Source organism: Antechinus flavipes, chromosome 3 (assembly GCF_016432865.1).
Source record: "Antechinus flavipes isolate AdamAnt ecotype Samford, QLD, Australia chromosome 3, AdamAnt_v2, whole genome shotgun sequence".
Taxonomy (NCBI): domain Eukaryota; kingdom Metazoa; phylum Chordata; class Mammalia; order Dasyuromorphia; family Dasyuridae; genus Antechinus; species Antechinus flavipes.
In genome coordinates, this window is record NC_067400.1 from 506032345 (window position 1) to 506058621 (window position 26277).

General features: G+C 38.0%; 1 protein-coding gene across 1 annotated transcript in view; it reads right to left on the bottom strand.

The window, feature by feature from the left end:
* Positions 1 to 10768, bottom strand: part of ARHGAP20 (Rho GTPase activating protein 20) — a 158995-nt gene extending 148227 nt beyond the window's left edge. Inside the window, exon 1 of the mRNA XM_051986945.1 lies at positions 10425 to 10768. Within this exon, the coding sequence (XP_051842905.1) occupies positions 10425 to 10526 (102 nt within the window). The 5' untranslated portion in view covers positions 10527 to 10768. The remainder of the gene's footprint in view (positions 1 to 10424) is intronic.
* Positions 10769 to 26277: the final 15509 nt, after the last annotated feature.

Consider the following 26277-nt stretch of genomic DNA (forward strand, 5'->3'; position numbering starts at 1 on the left):
CATTATCTATTGGAAGTAAGGTGTAGGGAGGAAGAGTGTACAAAATTTATCCAGAGACATAGTTCACAGGATCATAGATGGGCTGAAGGGGACCTCGGAAGACAACTAGTATAACCTCGACATTTTATGAATGACAAGCTGTAGTCCAGAAAGGACCAATGATGATGTTAGAGTCAGAAAAGTATTAAGCGGAAGAACTGGAATTTGAACCCAGTCTCTGATGCAGATCACAATGAATTTTCTCTCAGGATTCTTAGGAACTCTTAGGCCTTTCAGCTGGAAGTGATCTTAAGCCAAATAGTACAATTGCCTCATTTTTTAAATGAGGAAACTAACGCCTAGAGAAATAAAAAAACTTAACCACAGGTAATTAATGGCAGCAGCAAAAAACAAGCAACCCATTGAAGCTAACACTGCCTGTTCCAAAGGTATTTCCTCAGTGCTACACAGGAATACACATAAGGTCAAATCCTAGTTCTAAAAGTTATGATTCACTCAACTTCTTTGAGACTCAGTTTCTATACCTGTAGAATGATTTTATGACAAAATACCCACAATGTCACTTTAAAACTACATTGTAGGATGCCTTAGGCCACTTCTGTCCTTCAAAATTAATCCAGGAAGCAGCCCAAGTTTTTAGCAATTTCCTTAACTAAAGAAGTTCCCTTCTGAACTGCACTTAATCATTGATAAAGTGGAGTGTTACAGTAGTTGGTCTCTTTGGTCCCTTTCAACTCTCAATCTATGCTCTTGTGCTATAAAATGCCTCTGATGCAGAACCCAAGATACCTAGTCTTCCTCTGAAGGGAAGATCTCCTTTCTTAAGTATATAATTCTATCAAAGCTGGAAATGTCATATGACTATCTGGCTTGATCCCAATAGGGTCAATAGAAGTGGGATCAGTGGGTAGAAATTGTAGGGCGGCAAGTTTCGTGCAGGAAAAGAAAAGCTGCCTAATAATTAGAGCTATCTGAAAGTGAGATTGTATGCCTTAGTAGAGAAAAAGTGTTTTCTCCCCAGAGGTCTTCAAATAACTCCACTACCTAAGGGGGAATCCATAACAATGGCTGATAGCGTGAGATAACTCACAAATATATGATACTATGATATAGGAATAGATTTTACTTTATTCTTTGGACAGATATAGCCAGTTATCTTATTTTCCCTCTCCTCTGCACATGTGGAGAGTTCTGAACTTAGTTTTCAGGAAGACCTGGATTCAAGTCACTAATTTTGGAACCTTTATTCTTAAAGAGGACCAAAATGACATCGCTATGTTGAAATTGAGTTGCAGTGTGTCTGAATGTGGAAGATCAGACCAATACAAACTCAGAATGCTCTGTCATAGGTTGGACACAAATAGTCCCTATGAACATTTGGGGTGGACTCTCTAACTGTACCTCTTGTGTTTCTTCTGGGCTAATTCAATTCTGTTTTGCTCAGAGAGCCCAGCATCTTCTCTGATGAGGGCACGCCATACTGGGCAGGCCTGTGCCAGTGTCTCCCATGTCATACAATCAATTCTAAAATTCTTAAAAGAGGCTGTCTTTGTTTCACTTTTTCCGACCCCTTTGTGAGCATTTGCCCTGTGTGAGTTCTCCATAAAATAATCTTTTTGGCCAGCATATATTTGGCATTGGACAATATGGCCAGCCCAATGGAGTTGTGCTCCATGCAGACACTGGACCTCCCCAGTCTCACATCCTCATCAGAGATATAGTAATGATATACAAAAAGCCCCTCGTGAATTTCAAAGAGCCACATGAATGCCAGCTACTATTTAGGTGACACTTTTCATTAAAACTAAACTATAGGGAATTGTAGGACACATGAATGATAAGTTGCTTTAATAGAGTGAATTATTTATAATAAAGACATCAAAGTATGTATTTGCTACGACATGCTATTTTTGGTATCTGACCCACATACTGCTATTTTAGTTGGGGAACTTCTGACTATTATACTTTACTTTGTCATTATTTGCTTATATTCAAAGAAAACTTTCTAATTACCAAGTGATACATGAACTACTTCATCTAAGAACAGAGTATATTATGAACACCTACATGAACAGTAAGAGTATATTATCTCAAATTTAGAGATAAAGAAACTGAGGCACAGAGTGATTTAAGTGACTTTACTTAAAGTACACAGCTAGTAAATAGAAATCACAATCGGAAGATAAGTCCTTTAACCCCATATCCAATATTTATACCACTAAGAGTCCCTTCTGCCCCAGAGAGAGAGGGAATTTCATTTAACACTTCAGTAAGTATTCAACTCGGTAAGAATTTTCAGTAGATTTTCATTATTCCCTTGTGTTTGACTCTTCGTGACTCTATTTTGGGGAGTTTTCCTGATTATCAGCCCAGTGCAGTCCACTGCACTACTTAGCAGATCACTACTGTGATCTGAAGACACAGATATCGAGGACCAGAAAGGTTGAGATATTCAAGGACAAAGAGCAAATTAAGATGCTATACCATACTGTCTTGTTTAATTGCACAAATGTATGAGACACTTCCTTTAACTGTCACTATGGAAAAAACCCACAAATTTCTCTGTTCTGCCACCCACAACCTTTAAGAACAATAAATTATTTCCTCTTCCTTAAGCTAATAAATAAACCACCATTGTGCTCTCATTAAAAGCCATAACAATTCTGGCAACAAGAGTTTCTTCCTAAAGTCGGATAAAAAAAAAGATTCTACATGAGCAGAAAAAATGTGGAGCTATTTCCCATGTGCATGCACTAGAGCAGATTTCTCAGGAACATGTGATTCCATGTATCCACACATATAAGTCAAACACAGTCCCATGAGTTTGTGCGTTTTGAGCCTATTGTGATAAATTTGGAGAATGTTTAAAGTGTTCTGGTGGCAAAAAAGATGTTGTTATCAATAAGGAAACAAGATTAGTTGATCATCCCAATTGGAATTGCTTTTTTAAAACACATATGAAGACATATGGATACTGAAGTGGGCAAAAATCAATCAGAAACAGCAGGCCAGAAATAAGAGTTGACATTTATATAAGTTTTTAAAGGTGGCAAGCAGTTTTCCATACATTACCTCATTAGATCTTCACAAGAAACTAGTAAAAAAGATACCATAATTAATGAGTATCAGAGCTAGGAATTGAACTCAGGTCTGTCCCAGCTGACCTCTATCTCAACAGTTTTTGCTACTAATATACTAATTAGATGGAAAAGTACTTGAAACACATCAGGGGAAAAACAGGGTGCTAGTTGCTAGGGAGACAAAGATGAAAAGTAAATGGCATCCATTCCATCAAGAACCTTATAATCTAGTTGAGAGAAATATGAGGCATGTACAGTTTGTAAGAGTTGGGTATCAGGAGGTAAAAGGAAAGATTCAGGCAGAGTACTCTAAGAAAATTGAAAAGGAAAGAATATTTTCACTTGAAGAAATCACAGAAGGGGACATGTTGGTAGAACCTTAAAGAATGAAAAAAGACATAATATGGTTCAGAAGTAAAAAACAAAAACAAAAACCACATTGGGTTTGGAGGCATAGGTCTTGGTTTCCAATTTTGTTGCTTTCTCTTGGGCAAATCATCTTGTCTCTCCAGGTCTCAGTTTCCTCATCAAATGAGGGGTTTATCATCTCTAATATCCCTTCTAGCTTTTAAAGTAAAGATAAGGAAGGAATAAATTCCAGGTATTAGGGATAATCTGCATCACTGTGAAGAATGACCCTAATCTGCCATTTTAATGGAGTTGGGAACATCTGGATGAACAATTTCCTTCCATCAGTATAGATTAGCACCCTCTCTGCAGTTTAGAAAGCTGCCCAGAGCAGTTAGAGTTAAATGATTTGTATAGGTCACCTGGCCAGTGCATATCAGGTGAGACTTTTACCTAATCTTGCTGGTTCAGAGGCCAATTCTCTCTTCAGTGTAAAATGAATTAATGAAAAAATCAACTTTTATGGCAGCAGCATCAGATAATATTCAAGAACCCGGAAACAAGTCATCAGAAGACCTGTGAAACACAAGCCAGAGTCTCTACTCCCGACATGCACCCTTTGGATGACTAGTGAACAGGATGTTTAATTCCCTGAGACTCAATTTCCTCATTTGTAAAATGGGGGAGTTGTTCTAGATGGTCTCTGGATCCATGTCCTATAATTACATTAATAATCTATCGTCTGCCTTAGAAGCTCTTACTATTTATAGGCAGGAGTATTTCTTTGGGTGACACAGTGGAAAGAGTGCTGGCCCTGGAGTTAAGAATCAAATCTCAAGACATTTACTATAGTTGTTTGAACTTACTGTAATTGTGAGGATCAAATCAGATAATATTTATAAAAAGCACTTAACATAGTGTCTAATACAGAGTAGGCATTATATAAATGCTTATTCTTCTCTCCTTCTTCCCCAATAACAAATCTACATCCTGATTACTCCACAACTTGTCTCCCTTTGGCCTTCATCTTTGTTTATAATAAGTTAATTTTTATTCATTTGCATATATTTTTAAAGGCAAAGCCATGAAATGTTAACACTTAGAAGGCCCTCAAGGGTTTTCTAGTTAATTCAATCCTCTTATTTTATTGATAAGGAAAGTGAGTCCCAAAGAAGGGAAGTATTTTGCTAAAAATTACAGAATAGTGACAGATCAGACAGTAAATCAAGTCCAAATCCACTTATTTCTATTATACTTCAATTGCCTTAATACATTTTCATATGCAACTGTTTTCTATCCCCTTAAAAACAAATATAAAAGTGAGACAAAAACTTTTAGGATTCATCCAAAGTAGCTCGTAGGGGGAAAATATGTATTTTTGTAAGTATGCATCCTTTGAGATGTAGCATAAAGTTAGATTTATTCCTGGTTCTGTTTTGAAGTTTAAACCAAGTCCTTTAACCGGGCTCTTGAATTATCCCTTGGAGCCCACTTGCTTCTCTTTCTCTGATTGCTTTTGTGTTACAAAAGTAACACATTCCCCTCCCTCCAAAAATTCAAACACAATCAAAGTACTCATTACATGTCATCAATTGATGGACATTTCTTTACTTTCCAGATTTCCCATACAAAAGATTACATACAGATATAGAGTGTCTCCTGTATTTAGCTAAATGCAGGGTGTCCCAAAAGTCTTTAGTACAATTTTAAGCTATTCAAATTTACTGTGAGGAGATGGTAAAGCTGCCCTATAGAATAAATAGATCAGGTTGCAAACTAACTGTCCAAATAAAAAACAACAACTTAATACTTCTCCCATTATCCCTGGAGAGTCTTCTGTTGAACAGGGGCTATCACCTTCAGGTTAAAGAATGTTGGCCAATGTACTATGTTCACCAATGTAATCTAGGAAAGAAAAATACAAGGGGTTCCAAAAATTGCTTACTATGTGTCAGCTGCTTTGGGTGTTCTGGAAATCACCTACTGTGAGCTGACTGCTTATATTATCTCATTTGTTCCTTACAACCACCCAGGGAGGTAGGTGCTATAATTATCTCCATTTTACAGTTGAGGAAGCAAGTAATTTGCCTATGGTCATGCAAGGAGACAGCAGCCTAAGTGGTTTATTTACATTCTTTGGTACAGTTCCATCTAAGCCATAAGTACAGCCTTTCTCAGAATCAAGAGCAAATAACAAATTCTACTCTAACCTTCCCAGATTGTCCATGCCATGCAAAGAGGCACACAAGGTCAAACCTGGATCTAGGGGAGTTTCAGCAGTACATGCCTCCAGACATATTTTGATTTGGGAAGCGTGGGCAGCAAAATCAGAAATAAAGGGTACAATTGCAGCTGCTACATTTAGACTCTTTTTTCTGCTAGTAGATTTATTCAGTTTTCAAAATGGTAGAGCTATTTTAGCATCATTTTTGGCTTAGCTATTTTTCTTAGCTCCTTTAAAGAAAAAAATTAAAGAAAAATGAGTAGCTTTCAATCAACACTGACAGATCAGGATTCAGATTGTTTTGGAATCGAACGCAAACCCTTTGCAGAAGTAACTAATTCTAATTGGTTTCTCCATCTAATTTCAGAGCATAATTTTGGAGTCCAGACATGGGGATTTCCTCAGGTACTCTCAACAACTAAGGGTTTTGAAGCACTTTCCTCATAACAAACCTACCAGGTAAGGCAGGTGATTGCAAGTATTCTTAGGTTGTTTTCAAGATTAGATCAATGAAGCCCAAACAGACTAAGTTATCAGCCCAAGTACATAAAGCTAGTCATAGAGTTGATATTCAAATCTTCAGTCTCTGACTTCAAAGCTCACATTTTCTTGCAAGTTACTGGGTGTGACTAAAGCAGCTAGGTGGTGCAATGGATAGAATTGTTAGACTTACTGTCAGTTACACCCAGAGTTCAAAAACTTCAAAAGCTAGCTTTGTAACATTGGGAAAGGCTCAGTTTTCTCATCTGTAAAATGGGAATATTAATAGTACCTAAGTCACAAGGTTATTGTGAAGACCAAATGAGATAATATGTAATAAGATGTATTGTTGTTGTTTTTCAGTTATGTTCACTGGATGTGGGGTTTTCTTGGCAAAAACAATATAGTGGTTTGCCATTTCCTTCTCCAGTGGATTAAGACAAATAGAGGTGAAATGACCCGCCCAGGGTCATAAAACTAATAAATGCCTGAGACTGGATTTGAATTCTGATCTCCCTGACTCTAGGTCTAGCATCTATCTACCTCAATGTGACATATTACACATATGTAATAAATGTGAAGTCAAGTGATTTACAAGCTTTAACACCCTATATAAATGCTAGCTATTATATCATTATATGAAATATAACTAAAATGGAATGAGAATACCTTTTCTTTTTTTTTTAAACAAATATATCAAAACTCAGAGAGACACTATGACGCTGAGTAAAAGTATTAAGGCTGTTGTCAACGTAACTTGGTTCAAATTATGGCTTTACAACTGTTTGTGAGACAACGAGCAAGTCAACTTCTTATAGCCTTGATTTTCTCAACTAGAAAATAAAGGATAGGATTAAAAGATTTCTAAGGTCGCTTCCCTTTATAAAACTATGATTCTAGGAATTTTTATATCCATATTAATGCTGCCTCTTAAGGAGTCCCTCAGAAGACTATATTCTACAAACATTTCTTATTCTCTATGATAGCTTCAATCACTGAATGGATATTGTCTTAGTCAAATTGAGACCTATTAAAGATTGAACTTAAAAAGGGCAAGATCATCCTAATCTTTGTGTTGCCTCTAGACCCAGATGGTTCCAAAAGGGAAAGTAAGGCTGGTGACTTTGCCTAGCACTCCTTCCCTCAAAACCAACTTGCTTGCAAGTCATAGCATCACCTCCCTGGTGTTATGGTTTTTTATGAGAATGAAGGACAAATAACAACAACAACAAAGACAGGCACTGTACTATTCCAACAACAGCCATTGCCTAAAAACACTTTGGAGTTTTCTTGAGAAGTGCCTGTTTCATTATTCTCAATGGCACCCAGGGTCATATCTAATGATCATGCTCAGGTTTGGAAGGCTGTCTTGGATGATCTGATTTAGATTCTGAAACTTCAAACCTTCATTTTAGAGATGAAGAAACTGAGATCCAGAAGTTAGTGACTCACCTAAGGTGATAAGGTTAGCTAGTGGCAAGGAAAGAACCTGGTCTCCTGAATCCCAGTGCAGTATTTTTCTATGACATCTATCTTTACTCTCCCTTTTCCCTCGTCCTCAAGAGCTAAGATTTCAACATTCAGAAATATCCAGGTGATCATTTCTATCATTATTCATCCAAATCTAAAATTACAGGCATACATAACTCAAAGTGAAACAGTTCTCTTTCAAATACACATTTAGTATAAGCAAGCTTGTTATGATCAGAAATGTCCAGGTCATTCAAAATTACTTCCTTTTAAATAAGGAAAAGGGGCAAAAAGGAGAGGTGAGACAAGCAGAGTAGGGATATAGCAGCCTGTTAAAGGCTTGTAAAGGAGGCAGGGTCAATACCTTAAAGGAAAAAGACAAGGAAGATTTCAAAGCAATATGGAAGAAAATAATGGGTCTTTCCTTCATTTGACAAATTATAAAAATAGTCTTGGCAGAAGGGGGAAAAAATCAAATACAGAATCATGGAGACAAGCTGGAAGGTACCTGAGAGATTATTTTATTCATCTTCCTCATTTTATAGGTCATGAAGACAGGTAAATTAGAGCCAGGTGTGACTTGTCCAAGGTCACACAGCAAGCTATTAGAGGTAGTATCTGAAACCTATTCTCTCAGCCCAAGATGGTGCTTACTCTACTGTATCATGATACCCTCCTCCCCCTTTCCCCCCAATTCTCATTATTATATTTCCCCGGGGTTGAGACACCTGATTACCAAATGATTAGCCAAACCTACATTTGGCAAAGTTATTCCCAGAACCAAGATTTAGAGCTGGGACATTGACAATAGGCCTGGACCTTGAAGTCCCACCCCCTCATTTCAATGAGGAAACTGAGGTCAACAAGGGTAAAATAATTTGCCCAAGGTCAGGCAATTTGCTAACAGACCTAGCATTCTCAAATCAGGTCCCCTGCCAATTCCCATGTTCTTAATACTACACCAAAACTGCCTACAAATCACATATTAGTACTGCTCTTCCTTCCCTCCTGCCCCCCAAAAAACAAAGCACAGGGAAATCTTCACCGCCTGGAATGAACCTGCATACCTGCATTACAGGAGATACATCATCATCTTCATGAAATGCTCTGACAATGAGCCAAGGTGTCTGGCTGCAGTCACACAATTCTAGCCTTATAGTAGCCCGGAATCTAGACAGCCAGTCCTTAAGGGCCTTAGCAAGTGCTTTCGTGTACCCCAGCCCTGTTATTCCCACGGGCAAAGAAGGGGTCACACACTTCTATACCCAGTCAAAAAAGAAAACCAATCCATGCTTTTCCTAAGGAGCTCTTCCTGCAACTTTAGAGAACCCGGTCCGGAAGATTTATGAAGGACAGCGAGATCTGGACCTGCTGAGTTGTCTGCATAATTCCCTTGGGAACTAGTGGTATTTATACAATTCTTCAAGGACTTTTTTTTTTTTTTAAGGAGATGGCAGCTCACTTCTAGCGCTTAAAAGACAATGTAAATGTGAACTATTGCAAGTTATGATTAAGATAATCAATATTTCGATTGGCTACCTGAGTCTAAAACTAGAATGCCCAAAGAACGGAATGGTTTTGTACGTTTGAAACGCAGACTCTAAGAAATCAATCTCTAGAAATTATAGCGAGGGAGAACTAGCTAAAATGCACTTGCTTTGGGAACGGTTCCAGGTGAATATGACAGATCAGAAATGATCGCGTTGCACTGCAACTATGTTTATACGAAGAAAAAGCTACAACTTGTTCAACGCTTCTCCTCCAGTCCTCCGGAATCAGCCTTGACACTCACTGCCCCCAGCCCTGGCACTCACGCACCTCCCTCCCAGAAACGTCTTCACTAGAATACCATCTCTGACTGAGGGGCTAGGGGCTGGAAACAAGAGAACAAGGTGAAGGGGAACGGAAGCCACCCACAATTAAGCGGTGTGGTCCAATTCTGACCTCAGGTTATCTACAACACTCAACCGCAGACCAGAGAAGCAACTTTGACTCCTCCACCAAGCGGTTGGTGGGGCCGCAGGGGCACTCGAAACAACATCCCTAGCCCACCAACACCACTTCCTGAGACTATATAGCTCAGCACCGCGAAGTCGGGGTGTGGGGGGCAGAGGAAGGCGATGGAAGCTAATAAAAGCATATTGCAGAAGATACCCAGTCCAGGCAAGGTGAAGAAATGGAGATAGGATCAAATACCAAAGGCAATTCTCTTTAGATAAAGCAGCATTTTGGGAGGAAACGCATTGTGTTTAGCTGGGGACGAGGGCGGGGAGCTGCGGAGAAACAAATTAGTAGACAGGGTAACCTCGGAGGCGACCGCAATTAAAGAGTCGTGCTTTGAAAGAATGACTCCAGGAGGCATTGAGTCTCGCAGGCAAAAATGGGGGGCGAGGGGGAGGCTTTGGGAGAAGTCACCTCCCCCGACCCAATCCCAAGAGTTTCTACCCCAAAATACAGGGATCGGAGCGGCAACTCTCATAGAAGCAGCTGATGGAAGAGGGAAATGAGGATAGGAAGAAGAGCTCTGGAATAAAATGAGAAAAAGGACTTGGAATATGGGTGAAAAGGGAGGGGATGCAAGGCAAAAAGGAGATGATACCGTGATAAAAAGAAGTAAATGGGCTCGGACTAAGGCAGCTGGAGACACCAAAGGAGAGATAGAGGGTGTTCAGGGCCGGGAGACCGGGGCCGTCATCCTTATGGATAAAAAGTCCCGGGTTCCCAGCTAGCACAGAAGGTTTCAGGGCTTCAGTGGGCGCTTTTCCTGGGGGGCGCGGAGAAGGTACACAGGGCAGAGGGAAACGATAGTTCAGGGTGCTCACCTTTTTGCTCTCCGTGTCACCTGCGATCCTGGACTCCCCAGTCAGAGAAGAGGAGCGCCCTGGCCCCCCCAGAGTCTCCTGCTGGGGGGACATCGCTTCCATGAAGAAAATCCCAAGCAAATCCCAGCCCTTGCGCGGGGAGCTACTCGGTCATATCCTCTCGGGAAAAGCGGACGGAGGGAAGTGGGGTATCAGGTTGGAGAGGAGCCCTAGGACTCGAGGCTCAGTGAAGGCACACGCCGGGGGGCAGCCACCCCAGCCTGCGTTCCTCCCGTCGGGGCCATGTAAAGACAACCGCACTCGGCTCTGCTGCTAGCAAGAGGGAATCAAAACGCTGCAGGAGCGGACCAGCGCCGCGACCGCGCGGAGCCCCGCCCCTGGGTCCGCCCCCTCCCCGGAGCCCGCCCCTCAACCCGGTCCCTTCCTGCCCCCGAGCCTTCAGTTTCTGAGGTTTGGGAGCGCGCGGCCCCGCACGCGCTTGCCTGGCATCTAGTCTCCGGGCACAAGCCATCGACCTGCTTGACTCTTTTAAGCGCCTAACTGATTTCGTCTATCTCCCAAGGAGCAGATGCTTTGTGCCTCAAGAAGAGGTTTCTGGTGCTTGGAAAGACGTTCCCGCTGCCACCCTCCCCTTCCCCGAATGGACCCCCGCCCCTCCTGAGAAGCTTTCTTACTAAAAAAGAAACCACCCAGTACACCCACCCGATGGAGCTGGGTGGAATTCTGCTAGAATTGAATCTGGCTCTCTGCAGAGGCAAGGCATTTTTAGAGCCCCCTCCCTTCTACTTTGCAAACTGCGGATCACTGGACAAATTTGGGAAGGCTGGGATCATCCAATTTCTCGGGCAATCAAAAATATTACTTGCTCTGGCAAGTCTTGCTGGCATTTGTGTACATCCATCCGCGTCTCTACACAATTTGCATAAAGAAGGCGTGCTCACTGGAGGGTACCCACACGTGGGCATTCAAAACGTCAAAGGGCATTCAGGAAATTTCTGACAGAGATGGCTCTTTGAAATGGGGGTCAGCTATGAAGAACGCTACAATAAGTGGAAGCCTTTATCAGATATCAGGTCTAAAATCACAACTTCCTGCCAACCTAAATTCCGGCATATTTTTTCAAGGTCACCACAGAACCGGAGGGAAGGGAACGAGCAGAAAAGAGAGGAGGGGATCTCGGGATTAGGGCGGAGACCCACTGCAGTTTGAGTCACTGCTTTCAGTAAGAGCTGGCTGACTAGATCTGGTAATTTGGAAAGTAGCATTCTTTGAGACTGTACCGCAGAATCATTGCTTTCCAGTGATGAGGAAAGGCACGATGGTAACAGGTTGTTGTCTGGCTGCCTTTCTGGTTGAAATAAAGATAGAAACCCAAGTTCCTGCAGCCTTAGGCTAATAAACTTACCAGGCCAAGTTTCATGAGAATAGGTCTGTGCTGGCCCTGTTCCAACTGTGAACTGCTCTATAAAAAAAACAAACAAACAAAAAAACCAAAACCCACAAAAACACCACACCTCAAAACTGTTTATTGTGGGAATGACGCGGAGAAAATGTTCCAGCCCATTTTAAACTCGGTCCACACTTCATAGTTTAAAGTAGGCTTTACATGATTTTCACAAACCTGTGCCTTACTCAGGCTTCAGGAGTTTGCTCCTCTGTCCTTGCTGTACAATTAGTGCTCAGTCCAACCTCAGAGACTCTTGCCCACTTGGTTATGGTCACTATTATCTTTTACTTTAAATTGGAAAATATTTTCGCAGTCATTTTTCTTGAGGATCAGTGGCCCAAAACTTCAGAGATTGTTGTTATTCAAATGCTTCTGATTCTTCAGGACCCCAAGATATTGGAGAACTTGTCATTTCCTTCTTTGCCTCATTTTACAGAGGAAGAAACTGAGGCAAACTGCCCAGAGTCATGCAGTTACTAAGCATCAAAATAATCTGATATGATAAATAGAGAATTGGCTTCCTAATTAATATGACCTGAATTCAAGGTTAGACTCTGGAACACCAAAGGAATCTGACTTGACATAAAGTATTTGGAATCCCCCAATAGAATGTAATTTCCCAGAAGTCAGGAACTATTCTGCTTTTGCCTTTGCTCCTGGAACAAAATGGGAAATTAATAAATGTTGGTTGATTAGTGGAAAGACATATGTAAACAGATAAATACAACGTAATTTTCTTTTATAATAGTAAATACAGAATAATGTGAGGGAGAGATCTAAAAGGGACCTAGAGAAGTGTTGATTGGAAGTGGCAGCTGTGGTTATTTGTCTTTCATTCTCAAAGAGGACCATGACTTCAGGGAGGTGATGCCAAGACTTGGAAGTGAATTGGATTTAATTAAAGGAAGGCTGGGAAAAAGCTTCTTCTCCTCAGCCATCTGAATCCAAAAGCAAGATATAGATCAGGATGGCTGAAGATGGCCCTTGAGGCAGTGGAAAAGCTTGGTCTTTGTAATCTAAGGTCTCTAATAGTTCTTTGAGATGAAATTTGAAAGAAATTTGGGGGTTCTAATGGCACAGGAGATATTTTGATTGTTTTCCTAAACCACAAAGCCTGTCAAATGTTTCTTTTAGATATGGAGGCATTCCAGCAGAAAATTTGTTCTTAAATTCTGAACTTTTAATAAAAAAAAATAGAATCTTATTGTCAAAGTTAACTTTTTCTGTCTACAATTACAAAAAATTCAGCTTTCTTGTTGATTTTTATTTTTAAGCAGATTCAACAAACATTTGCTAAACTTTCAGCATTTGAAGATCTTGGTGGTAGTCCTGGTGGAAATACAATGATTAATTAAGAAACAAGTTCCTATTTTCATGAAGTCTATAATCCAGTCAGGATGGAGGTATATCATATATACAAATAATTAGAATTTTAAAAATATGACAAGTAGATGGAGATGCCACTAACATACTCTTGGAAATTGGAAAAACTAATTTACAATTTTTCTTCTTTGAATTTTTCAGAGATAACTGCTCTAATAGGAAATTTGAAAGTAAAATTCTATTCCTGAAGAAAATTGCTACAAAGATAAATGTTCTATCCTGTGCTTTGAAACTTTCTTTCCCTTGGATGTTGTATAGCATGTTGTTTTTTTCTTCTATAAATCAGTTATCAGGAAGTTAGGTGGAACTGAGAATAAGTGCTAGGGCTGCAGTCGGGAAAACCTGAGCAATCTTAATACTGATTCAGTTTCTTCATCTGTAAAAATAGACGGGAGAAGAAAATGATAAACCACTCCAGTATCTATGCCTTGAAAATCCTTAAAGGGGTTTCAAAGAGTAGGACACAATTGAAACAACTGAACAACAACAACTAAATTATTATACATAATTATGTATAATAGTAGTAAATGTAACTTTACCCCAATATAGGGAAAGCTCCCTGAGGGCAGAGACTGTAGCTTATACAAACATTGAACTTCTTCAGTACCTCTTTGCCATTTGTACACACAGCAGATATATAATAAATGTTTGTGGAATTGAATTGTCTTGAGTTTTGTTGATAGAGTTTTTCTCTTACCTCCCAAGTACCAACTGGCAGCATAAAAATGGAATCTTAATAGACAAACTGCTTTTTCCTAGCTGTGAAGATATGTTTGCTCTAGCTGGACTTATTAAACTTTTTGTACTTGCCACTCCTCTTCATTAGAGACATTTTTACATAACCTCAGGTATATAGATATATAAACTATACAATGAAGTATTTACTGATAATAAATCATAAAGAAATTTAAACCAATTCTTTGGTATACATATAATCTTATTTATTAAAGATGAAAGCAAATTTGCATCTAATGAGTTTGATATGATTGTTTATTTTTACATAAAGAATTAAATCTTGGTTGAATATTTGATGTCTTTTACTGTTGCCAAATTTTTCAAGACCCTCACATTCAGTTCATGATCCAATATGAAGTCAAAACCCACAGTTTAAGAAGCTTTGCCCAATAGTACTGATTACATGAAAGATGGGGTCATACTGGAAAATAAATGCAGCAGAGTCAGTCAAGGAAGTTGATGCTTAAAGTGGGACATAGGCAGGATGCATCAGGAACATTTTGAAACAAAATTGAAAATAAAGTTCTGGAACAGTAACATTTACAACTGGGAAACCCAAGTAACAGACTTCTAGCAGGAAGCAACCAAAGATAGAGGAAAACTTGGTTGAAGACAGAAAGTTATGCTTTCCTTGTAGTATAACAAGAGAAAAACTCCCCAGAAGAGCCCCATCTATTCAACCAAGGAAGGACCACAGACCACACAGTCTTTTCAAGTCTATTGCATACATCAAAAACCAATTTGTCTGTCCCTCTATAATGACTTTAAAGATGCATTGTTTGTTATTTATCTTAAAAAAAAATCTTCACTTGACTTGATGCTTCCCCCCACCTTTATATCATATAATTAATCTAATTCCTTTTTCTCTTAAAAATCTTTGATTGAATGATGCCAACTTATTACCTCTTTAAAAATTTTAAGTTAAATTAGTCTTTTTTTCAATTAAGAAAATTCTATTTTTTCTTTCTCCCACTTCTCTCTCAATGAATAAAAAGAAAAAATATTGTGAGATCTAGAAAAGACCTTAGAATCTAATAACTGTTCCTAAGAGAGTCAATTTGGTTAAAAGTTATAGGGCCAGCTTTATGTATAGGGAGACATAGTTTAAGTCTTGCTACTAATGCACATATTCACTTCAACTATGAGCAAGTCATTCAGTCACTCAGTGTACAAGAAGGTTTTATAAAATCATACCTACAGTTTCTTAAACTGATGAAATCACATTAAAAAAAAAACACCCTGTAAATTTTAGTTCTACTTTTTTTTTTCCACTTTGTAGTGATCATCAGTTATGACCTATACTTAAAAAACAAATGAATCAATGGTAGAGTCAGGGATGAGCAGGTGAACTAATCTTATACTGAGGAGGCAATTAGGTGGCTTAGTGGATAGTGCACTTGGCCCAGAGTCAGGAAGACATGAATTTAAATCTGGCCTCAGACACTTAATAGTTGTGTGATCCTAAGCAAATTACTTAACCTGTGTTAATCCAGAAGAAGAGAATGATAAACCACTCCAGCATCTTTGCTAAAAACAAAAACCAAACAAACAAACAAAAACTACATGGACAGAATGGCCCATGGGGTCACAGAGAGTGAGACATGATTGAATAACAACAACAAGTCTTATATCTAATAAAGTTATCTAAACTTTGTACACCTCAATTTTCCTATCAATAAAATAAGGAGGGAAGGATCATTATGATAGTGTTGGGGGGGTTTTCCACCAGTTATCACATTCTACTTCTATTTTTCTTTGTCTGCCATCACTTAAAAACTGCTGTTTTCTCTAAGGCTAATGCTAGTGTTTAGGGGGAAAGCTCCAACAAATGCTGATTTAGTGAATGTTGGTAGGTGGGACTGACCTCATCCATGAGGTACCTGCACCTGCAAGAAGTCACAGGCAGCAAATTGTCCTGGAATCTTGTGAAACTCAAAGAACTCTTGCATAAGCTATAGCCAGCTCAAATACTTTCTCCAGACCTAACTCTTAAATTTTCAGTGTATTTACATCTCAGAGATTGTCAAATACTACAAACTGGGGCTTGATATATTGTTTTGTTGATTGTTTAGACTTTAAAAAGTGATGAAGAAAGTGTTAATAATGCAGATTAAATTTAAAAGTATGTTTTAGGTTCATTCATTCATTCATTTATTGAAGAACCTGTTCTTAAACATTTACCATTACATTCCTGCTCATATCCCCTATACCACATATATATCTCTTCATCTGCTAATTAATACTATTTTCTGATAACAGATTTTGCCTTCTGCTTCTATTCTTTCTGCTTAAGAAACCATATTTCTGGAATCTTACATCCTGACTTTCTATCCTATCCCTTAATTAGGTTTCTCTCTGACTCTCAGAACAATTCTGTAAACTATTTCAGATGTGATTATGAGGCTGATAGAGGTTAAGGGACATATGATGAATGTAGTAAGTTTCATTGACCTACTAAATGAAGACCCCTGGGGAAGCTCAGGAATTTCTGACAAGCAAGATGTTATTATATTAGAGTAAGACCAGCATCTCTATTCACCCTTTCCTACAGATATTGTGGAGTTTGAAGAAGTGAATATAAATTAGCCACTAATTTTCCTGGAATTTTTCCTTCCTCTACTGACATAAATCACTACCAGTTCTTAGATCCAGGTCCTGTGCTCTCTTCTCCTAATACTTAGAATCAGATAAGAATCATATAAAAACTCATCAGATTTTACTGGTTGGAAGGAAAAGGTACTTTTATTGCCTTGGGATACTTTATTCTCACTGGGGCTGAGTGGATTTGTTTCCATCATTCTCCTTGATTAGACTTTTTCTGTTTGTTTGTTTTTTGTAGGGCGGCTAGATGATAGTGAATAGAATACCAGATGAAATCAAAAAGCCCCAATTCAAATCCTACTATAGTGACTTAATAATTGGATGGGCTTTTAACTTCTTCATTGGTAAAATGAAGACAATAGTACCTCCCCAGGATGGTGGTGAGAATAAAATGAGATAAAAATTTTATAGTACCTTGCCAATCTTGTTGTGTTTAGACCTTAATTCTTGAAGAGAACCAATAATCTCAGGAGGAGAATGTCTTAACTTCTGTCTGAATTGGATTTTACTCAGGGAGAGCAGCTCAAAGTCATCAGCCTCAATCTCTTCGTGACTGGCGATTGCCATGGATGCAGTGGATGATCTTAGTGTCTTTGATGTCTGATCAAACCCTAGGCATTCTAGAGCACCTGCTTCAGCAGCTTTCATGAACTTTGGAACAAATTTTTTTCATCTGTCCATTCTGCTAGGAGAAGCCTTCATTTTGAAAATCTTTATGCATTGTATAAAGACTAATTCTGCATTCAATCATGCTAACTTGCTTTATTATCATGGGAAGGTCCATGTTTTTTTGTACTGAGTTCTTGGAATCTTCAACTTTTCTGAGTCTGTGTTAAGATACTTGTCTGTTAGGTTCTACATACATCTTCTTATTGTTATTTTTAATCTATAATGTAATTATATAAAATTTTGCAAATAAAAAAAATAGAAAATAATATTATTGAAGTACTAAGTAAGGGAATAAGCATGTATACAGTATCTACTACATGCCAGGTCCCATGCTAAGCACTTTACAAACATTATCGAATTGTAACAACATTTCAAGGTGGATGCTATTATTATCTCCATTTTATAGTTAGGGAAACTGAGAGAGGGGTAGAACTTGGCTAAAGTCACATAGCTAGCACATCTGAGATCTGATTTGAATGTAGGTCTTCCTGTGATTTCAGGCCCAGCACTCTGTCTACCAGGCCACCTAGTTGCCTAAGAATTAAACTTAAAGGGAAGAAAACATTAAATAAAATGTTATTTTTCTATTTATCTTAAATGCTGGTACCTAAAGGTTTAAAGAAAAGAGATTGAGGAGAGAGGTAGGGAAAGACTTTTTTTTTTTCTCGAAATGTTGAAGAACTATTCTAAATGTTTTGGAGTATTCTTGAAGTGTTAAAAGTTTATGATGTGCTTTTAAAAATTATATCTAATTTTACTTCAAAGTTGACTGCATTCTTTTTCCTTAATATAGACACAATTGGTTTATACTTACTAGTTATGATTAGGATTATTTTATGGCTCATAAATAAATGTGCTATATATTAGAAGATTTTCTTAAGGCAACTAGGCTAGAGAAGGAAAGGAAAAAGGGAATCAAAAAGCATATATTAAGTACCTGCTATATATAGATCATGGTACTAGACATTGGAAGATGTACAAAATTTAAGTGAAGTATGCCACATGCATATAATCTAGTAGGGGAATGTAATGCATATAATGATAATTATAATACAAAAAAAACATGCATAAGAATGAACCAAGCAAGGTATTATGTGAATTAAGATAGGATGAAAAGACATTACTCCATGGAAAAATGACCTTTGAAATGAGTTTTAAAGGATGGGCAGGAATTCAATAGGCATAAGAAAAAGCATAATATTCAAAACAGAACAACTAATTAGAGATATACAAACTGAAGTAATTAAGATTCTGCCTCATCCTTGCCATATTGGCAAAAGTGACAAAAAGAAGAAAATGACGAATATTTGGAAGGGTTATAGGAAAACAAATACACTGATGCACTGTTGATGAAGCCTTGATTTGGTCCAGTCATTTTGGAAAGCAATTTGAAATCATACTTAAAAAATTTCTGAACCATGCATACCCTTGATTCAACAATACCATTAGTAGACTCATACAGCAAAGAGATCAAAGAAAAAGGAAAAGGATGTATAAGTACAAAAATATTTATGAATTAGACACTTATTACCATGCACTAAGCACTGGAAATGTAAACGTAAGTAAAAATATAGTCCCTGTCCCTCAAGAAGCTTACATTCTAATAAGGGAAGACAATACATAAAAATAAACTGAAAAGCAGTGGGGTAATGGAGGGCAGGAGCCGAGCTAGATGAGATGGGAGCATGGATGATGTGGGAATTTCATCTATTGACAGGTCTAGAAAGAATTCACCAATCAGAGGAGACCATGATTAAGAGAAGCTTCTCCATCATAAAAAAGAAGTTTAGGCAAAGAAAAGTAGATTTGGGAGATGAATAGATTATATCAAAGATAAGAGTTTTAGAACATGATTTGAATTTCTAGAACTCAGTGTAAAGTATTGGAAATGATAAACGTTGGGCCTTGGATATAATGTACCTAATGAGAGATGACAAAAATATAATTGTCTTAAGACTAAAGGATCTAATCAAAAGGGCTTTAAACAGAAAAGAAAAAGAGAAGGCAAAAAAAATCTACCTTAAATAGGTAAATAAATATCAAATTATACACTTTTCGAAAGGTTTAACTAGAGTGAATAAGGAGTCACATTAAATCTGGAAATCTAGGCTGAAATCAGAATATGAAGTGCTCTAAATGCAGAATAGAGTTATCCCTTTTATCTTGAGAGTTTCCCCATTGAGGTTTTGATATATTGAGGATTGGCATAAGAAATTGAATGGAAATTTTTTTGGCAGTTTTGTGGAAGCTGCAGACAATACACAAAGGCTAGAAGATGACACAGAAAAAGTTTAGAAACTCAGAGATATATTACACACACACACACGCATGCATGCACATACACACATAGTATTGTATTATATAGCCTATGGCTAAGTACTGATTCCAAATTTTATAATAAGATACCGTAAATACCCCATAAAAAAAAAAAAAGAAAAAAATATTATACTTCTCTGGTATGGAGGTAGGGCCAAAAAATTTTATGTGACTTTTCCAAATTGTCGGAGCACCACACCCCTAACTTCTGTGATGTAGAAGAGATAACTTTATTTTGCATTTTATTTTAAAGAGAATAGGGAGGCATGGGAGCTTCTTGACTAAAGAAGTGACAAGGTCAGACCTATGCATTAGGAATATTAATTGGTAGCTGTATGATAGGAGAGACTAATGCAGGGAGACCTATTCGGAGGTTATCGTAGCTGTTGAAGGTTTGGACTGAGATGGTTGCAGTGCAGTGAGAAAAAGTTGGATGAATGTAAGATCTTTTGCTTAAAAAAATTAATCTCTCACTTGATCCCATTATCCCTTATGGGGGGGGGGAGAGGGGAAGAAGATGACTTTTATCTTTATGTTTCTCCCCTAACCTTCATCTATATCTCTCTTCCTCTTCTCAATTAAATTCCCTAAGAAAGTCAGCTCCACTAGACACCCCCTTTTTCTCTCTTACTCTTTTCTAAAAGCCTCTGCAGCCTGGCTTGCAGCCATATTATTATATGATTGCAACAGCCATGTCTAAATCGATCACTTCATGCCGAATATAATGACATTTTCTCGGGCCTTATCTTTCTTGCTATCTCTGTAGTATTTAACACAGCTAATCATTCTTTCCTCTCCTATGTCCTCTCTAGATATTTGCTTCTGTTTTCTGGAACACTGCTCTCTCACACCTGCCTGACTGCTCCTAAATCTCTTTGGCTAGACTTAAACTCATATTATACCCCTCTCCTGTGGACGTCTTTCAAGGCTCTGGCCTAGGCTTTGGTTTGTTTTCCTTGCTGTAACATCTCACTTAGTGATTTCTCAGATACCATGAATTCAGTGATCACATTTATGTAGATGATTCCTCAATTCTATTGACTCTCAGTCCCTCATCACCCTCTGTCTTTATCTTAAACCAGAAATCCTACAGTCAGCTTAACATTTCCAAAATGGAATCCCTCCAAACCTTCTCTTCTCCTCAAATATTTTATTCTTTTTTGGAGCAGGGAAATTGTGGTTAAGTGACTTGTCCAATGTTACACAATTAATAAGTGTTAAGCATTGGAATTTAGATACTTTTGACTCCAGGCTGGGTGCTCTATCCACTGGACTATCTAACTGCTCCTTGTGTTTTTTACTTTTGAGAGCAATACCATCATTCTAATAATTCAGGCTTTCGATCTTGGTGCCATTTTTGACTCCTCATTTTCACTGATTTTTCAATCTGTTTGTCACATCTTGTCATGTCTACCTTCAGAGAGAAGGGAGCATTTACCATAAACAGACACCATCCTAATTCTGGCCTGCATTGCCTCTTGGCAGGATTATTCTATCTCCTTTAGATGTCTCCTTATTCCAATCATCTCTACTCAACTGCTAATGTGATTTTGCTAAAGTATAGATAGCTCTGTTACTCCTCTCCTCTACTCTTCAAATTTCTATGGCTCTCTATTACTTCCAGGATCAAAGAAATATCAAATAATTTGATTGGCACTTAAACATTTTTAACACGTTGGCCTATATTTCTAGTCTCCTTACGTTTGACTCCCTTGGATTAGCTGAACATTTCAGTTAAACTAGCTAATTTGCAACATGCTTTTCACATGTGACACTCCATCCCCTGTGTCTGGTCTCCCTCCTTATCTTTACTTTCTACATTCTCCAGCTTCCTTCAAGACTAAGATAAAATCTTTTGTAGAAGACCTTTGCAGGTCCCTTTAACCTTTTATGCCTTTTCCCTCTGATATCACTTTTTATCTACTTTTTTTATACCTTGTATATTTTCATGTTGTCTCTGCCAGTAGAGCTTCTTAAGATCAGGGACTGTTTTTACCTTCTCTGTATCCTCAATAGGTTGCATAGTGCCTGGCACATAACAATTTCTTTGACTGATTGATTTTGATCCCTGTGGGGGTAGTTAAAGCTGCTTATTTGAATCACCCTCATGAGGGCATTGTTTCATTTTGGAGAGATACTATTGGAGGCAGTCATGAGCACTTTTGGAATCCTCTTTCTGGAGAAAGGAATGGGATTTGTCCGTATAACACCAAGTTTTTGGATCAAGCCACTTTTTTTTTTATTTTTTTAGAAAGAACAAAAATAAGCATGTGACCCATAGTCCAGAGGATCTAAAAAGGGACAAAGCTATGTGTGAGAAGCCCCTCTTGAACTTGTAACTTGAAGCCATAATATAAGATCTCCCCTGGACCTCATTACTGTTTTGAGATTTTTACATTGTGCATTCCAAAGGGAAGAGGGCTTATTCTCTAGGGACGGTTCCCTTTCAAGAAAACCCCAAATAAGGTTAGCCCTACACATTAGGAGGTAGATGTGGAGCTCATCTAAGGATGGAGAGGAGACATCTTTCTCTAAAACCTCAAGTTTTTTTGAAGGAACCCCAAAGTTATGATAGTAATTTTAATCTGGAGGATTAGATATGACCTTTGGGAAAGACAGGGCTCATTAGAAGATGAAGGGTTATCTTTCTAACAACCTAAAATGTGTTCATCTTCCAGGAGAGTCACAATTACAAAGTGGTAGCATAAGTGTGCAGGATTATATGGGTCTCCAGGGGAAGATGGTGATCACCAGAGAGGGAAGAAGAGAATATAGACTTTTGTGAGTATTTTGTGTGCTGTATTTTCTGTTATGATGAAATAAAATATTATTATTTTATTAATTAATTGTTAACATAATTAATATAATTATTATATATTAATTAATTTGAGTGCTTCTATAAAGAAGGAACAAGCATTTATTAAGCATTTACTAGGTGCCAGGCACTTTACAAATATTATTTCATTTGATTCTTACAACCTTTGGAGGGAGGTGCTATTATTATTCCCATTTTACTACGGAGAAAGGGAAGAAGAAAGGAGTTAAGAGACTTGCCCAAGATCAAATAGCTAGAAAGTTTATGAGGCAGGATTTGAACTTTAAGTTTTTCTACCTTCTAGGATAAGTGCTTTATCCACTAAGCCACCAACCTGCTTATGAAAGCTGAAGACTCTTTCTCCCTCTATGTATGGAGACCTAAACATAAAATCTAATGTTCCCAAGGGTAGGTAACCTGGGTAGGAGGATATTTTCGAAGAATAGTTTGTGAGAAACATCTCCCAAACCTAGTCTACATAAACCCTGAGCTTAGGATCATGGATTAAAAATGAAATTCTAAAGATGCAAGGAAAAAAAAAATTAACGAGTTAGAGAGACAAAGGAGAGCTGTCTAAAGAGTACAATGTAGATGTACATGGTACTTACATCTGATTTAGATTTTTAAAAGATAGGTGCAGAAAATGGAAGTAAATTCAGGTAATGGGATAAACACAAAGTGTGGTGTGAACTTCAGAATGAACTCTCTGTCAAGGGAAACTAAGGACTACCAAAAAAAATCTGAAAAGGGCAATTTTTTTGTTACATTACAGATAAAGAGAAGATCAAAGAAAAGAGAGGAAAGGATGGGGTTCTGATACTACCAATAATAGCTGTTATTATAAGAGAACTTTAAGAGTTGCAAAGTACTTTACAAATATCACATTTGATTTTTAAAACAACCCAGAGAAGTAAGTGCTATTATTATTTCCATTTTATAGAACAAGATACAAAGGCAAATAGAAGTTCAGAAACTTGCCTAGATTCACGGTTAATAAATATCTAAAACAGGATATGAATTTAGGTCTTCCTGAGTTCATTGCTCTACCCACTGTGTTTCCTAGCTAGAAGAGAAGGAGAAAGAGAAAAGACAGAGAGAGAGAGAGAGAGAGAGAGAGAAGGAGGGAGGAAGAAGGCAAAGGGAGGGGGAAGGGAGAGAGGAAGGGAGGGAAAGAGAGAGAAAGGGAAGGAAAGAGAGAGAGGGAAGGAAGGAAAGAGAGAGAGAAAGGGAAAGAGATCGAGGGAGGGAGGGAGAGAAAGAGGGGGAAGGAAAGAGAGAGGGAGGGAAAGAGAGAGAAGGAGAGGGAGAGAGAGAGAGAGAGAGAGAGAGACAGAGAGACAGAGAGACAGAGAGAGAGACAGAGAGACAGAGAGAGAGAGAGAGACAGAGACAGAGAGAGACAGAGAGAGAGAAAGACAAAGAGACAGACAGACAGCCATAGAGATAGAGACAGAAAGAGACAGTGACATAGAGACATATAAGGAAAGGGGGAGAGAGAGAGAGACAAACCGAGACAGAGAGACAGAGACAGAAAGAGACAGAGAAAAAGGAAAAGAAGGCAGATATGCTCAACTTTTATTTTGCTTCTTTCTGACAAGGAAAGTAATCTTTCCAGTGGACATGAAGAATAAAAATTAAGAGGGAACTGACTCTAAGATTATCAGGGAAGAGCACAAAAGAACATATAGCTGTCTTAATGAATTCAAGTCATCAGTAAGTCAGTCAATAAATATTTATTAGGCACCTACCACATGCCAGGTAGACCTATATAAACATCTCTTGTTACTCAAAGAAGCAGCAGAAGTGATTGTTGAGCCCCTGTCAATACTTTTTTGAAGATCAAGGAAAAGAGGAAATATATTACAGCAGGGATGTCAACCTCAACCTCACAGAGCTACAAGCAGCCAACAAAATTCCAGAGCCTGGCTGAATCAGATTAAAATGTAATTGGGAAATATTTAACAAAATAAATAGAAATATAACATAGATAATGTTAATTTGTGGTTTTCTAAGTCAATATGCTGTGATGGGGATCTGTTTCTATTTAAGTTTGACACCCACTGTGTGATAGCATGGGAAAAATCTCAGTGTTTGCCCTGAATTTTAAAAAGATAACAGAATTGAATCCAAGGAACTTGACTTTGATTTCTGGCAAAATCTCAGAATGTATTATTAAAGAGGTTATTAGTGAGCCTCTAGAAAGGGAATCAAAGATCAGAAGGTAGCTATAAGAACAACTCAGGCCATTTCAATGTAGAGACTGTGCTTTTTCCCCTCAATGGAAGTCTTTAACTGAACATTGGAAGTATATTATATCATATTATAATTATTATTATATTATATGTCATATATATTATTATAAAAGGAAATCTTAGTTATGTATTGGAGCAGAACAGGGATTTTTAACTTTTTATATTTGTCATGAACCCCTTTGTTATTTTGATAAAGTCTGTGTCTCTCTTTTCAAAATTATGTTTTTAAATACATAAAATAAAATACATAAGATTACAAAGGAAATCAATTGATTTTGAATAAAGATGAAAAGTGTTTCTCATCCAAGTTCACAGACACCTTGAAATCTATTCATGGATCCTTGGGGTAAGAATGGCTGAGCTGGAAGTTTACATTCCCTTTCTGAAGCTTCCGATCATCACTGCAAGCTCCACCTTCTGAAAACAATCTTGAGCACATGCTTCCCCTCTTCTGTGTCAGCCATTCAGTTCTTTGAAAACAGCTTTTATATGTATTTTCCCTAAACAGCTAGATGGCAGGTACTATGGATTCAGTGCTGGAGTCAGGAAGACCTGACTTCAAAGCTACCTCAGATATTACTAGCTGTGTGATCCTAACCAAGTCATTTAATCTTTTTTTTTTTTTTTTTAACTCTTTCTAATCTATAAAGTCAACTAGAGGAGGAAATGGCAAACCATTCCAGTATCTTTGCCAAGAAAATCCTAAATGGGGTCACGAAGAGTTGAATATGAGTGAAACAGCAACATCCTATGCCTTTTCTTCTTTAGACTAAAGATAGAGTTTCATATTTAGGGAGTAAATATTGTTATCTATGAGAAAGGTTTATGTCTAGTACATCACTTAAAAGACTCAAATTTATCCAACTTTGCCCACATAAGGGATTCACTGCATCCAATCAGTGAATGCAGAAGTCTAAAATACATGAAAAAAGCACTTTTTCACTTTACTTATAATCTGGTTTAAAAACAATAAAATGTAACCATTGGATTTTCATTCAGGACTAGGGATTGGGGACCAAGGAACCGCTATTCCATTGACCAGGAACAATTGAAATTAAAGAAGAGCATAGGAATCTGACAATGTGATTCAACCTTATGGTTCTATTTACAATTCCTCAATTTCTCCTTCAATTCAGAAAACATTCTTTTCCTCCCCCCCAAAGAAAAGGAGGGAGCCCCTAACTGCTTTCATTGTGCCTATTCAGATACTTCTCCCCCTGCTATAAATATACATTTTGAACTTGAGAAAGAATGGTTTCCAGTTACTGTAAGATTGCCAGGTCTGGGGATTTTGCACAGTTTGGTTCTGTGAAGCAATAGCCAAGCACTTGTGTTTGTAAATTAAAGAACAGAACTGGAGCTTGGGGGGGTGGCAGTGACTTTGGGATGGCTTCTTTGAAAACCCTTGCATAGAAGTATATGATACATATGGGCCAAATGCTTCAGAGATGAGCAAATCAATTAATATAGATTTTAATCTTTTTTTAAGAGAGCCACATATCGGTCAGTAATTTATGCTATGATCTTATCCTACTGTGTCCTGAACCCACAGACTCAAGTAATGGGCCATGGAAAGAACCCCCCACTGTGGTTTGAACTTCGTCTCTGATTTCTTGGAGGGAATGATATGCCGTG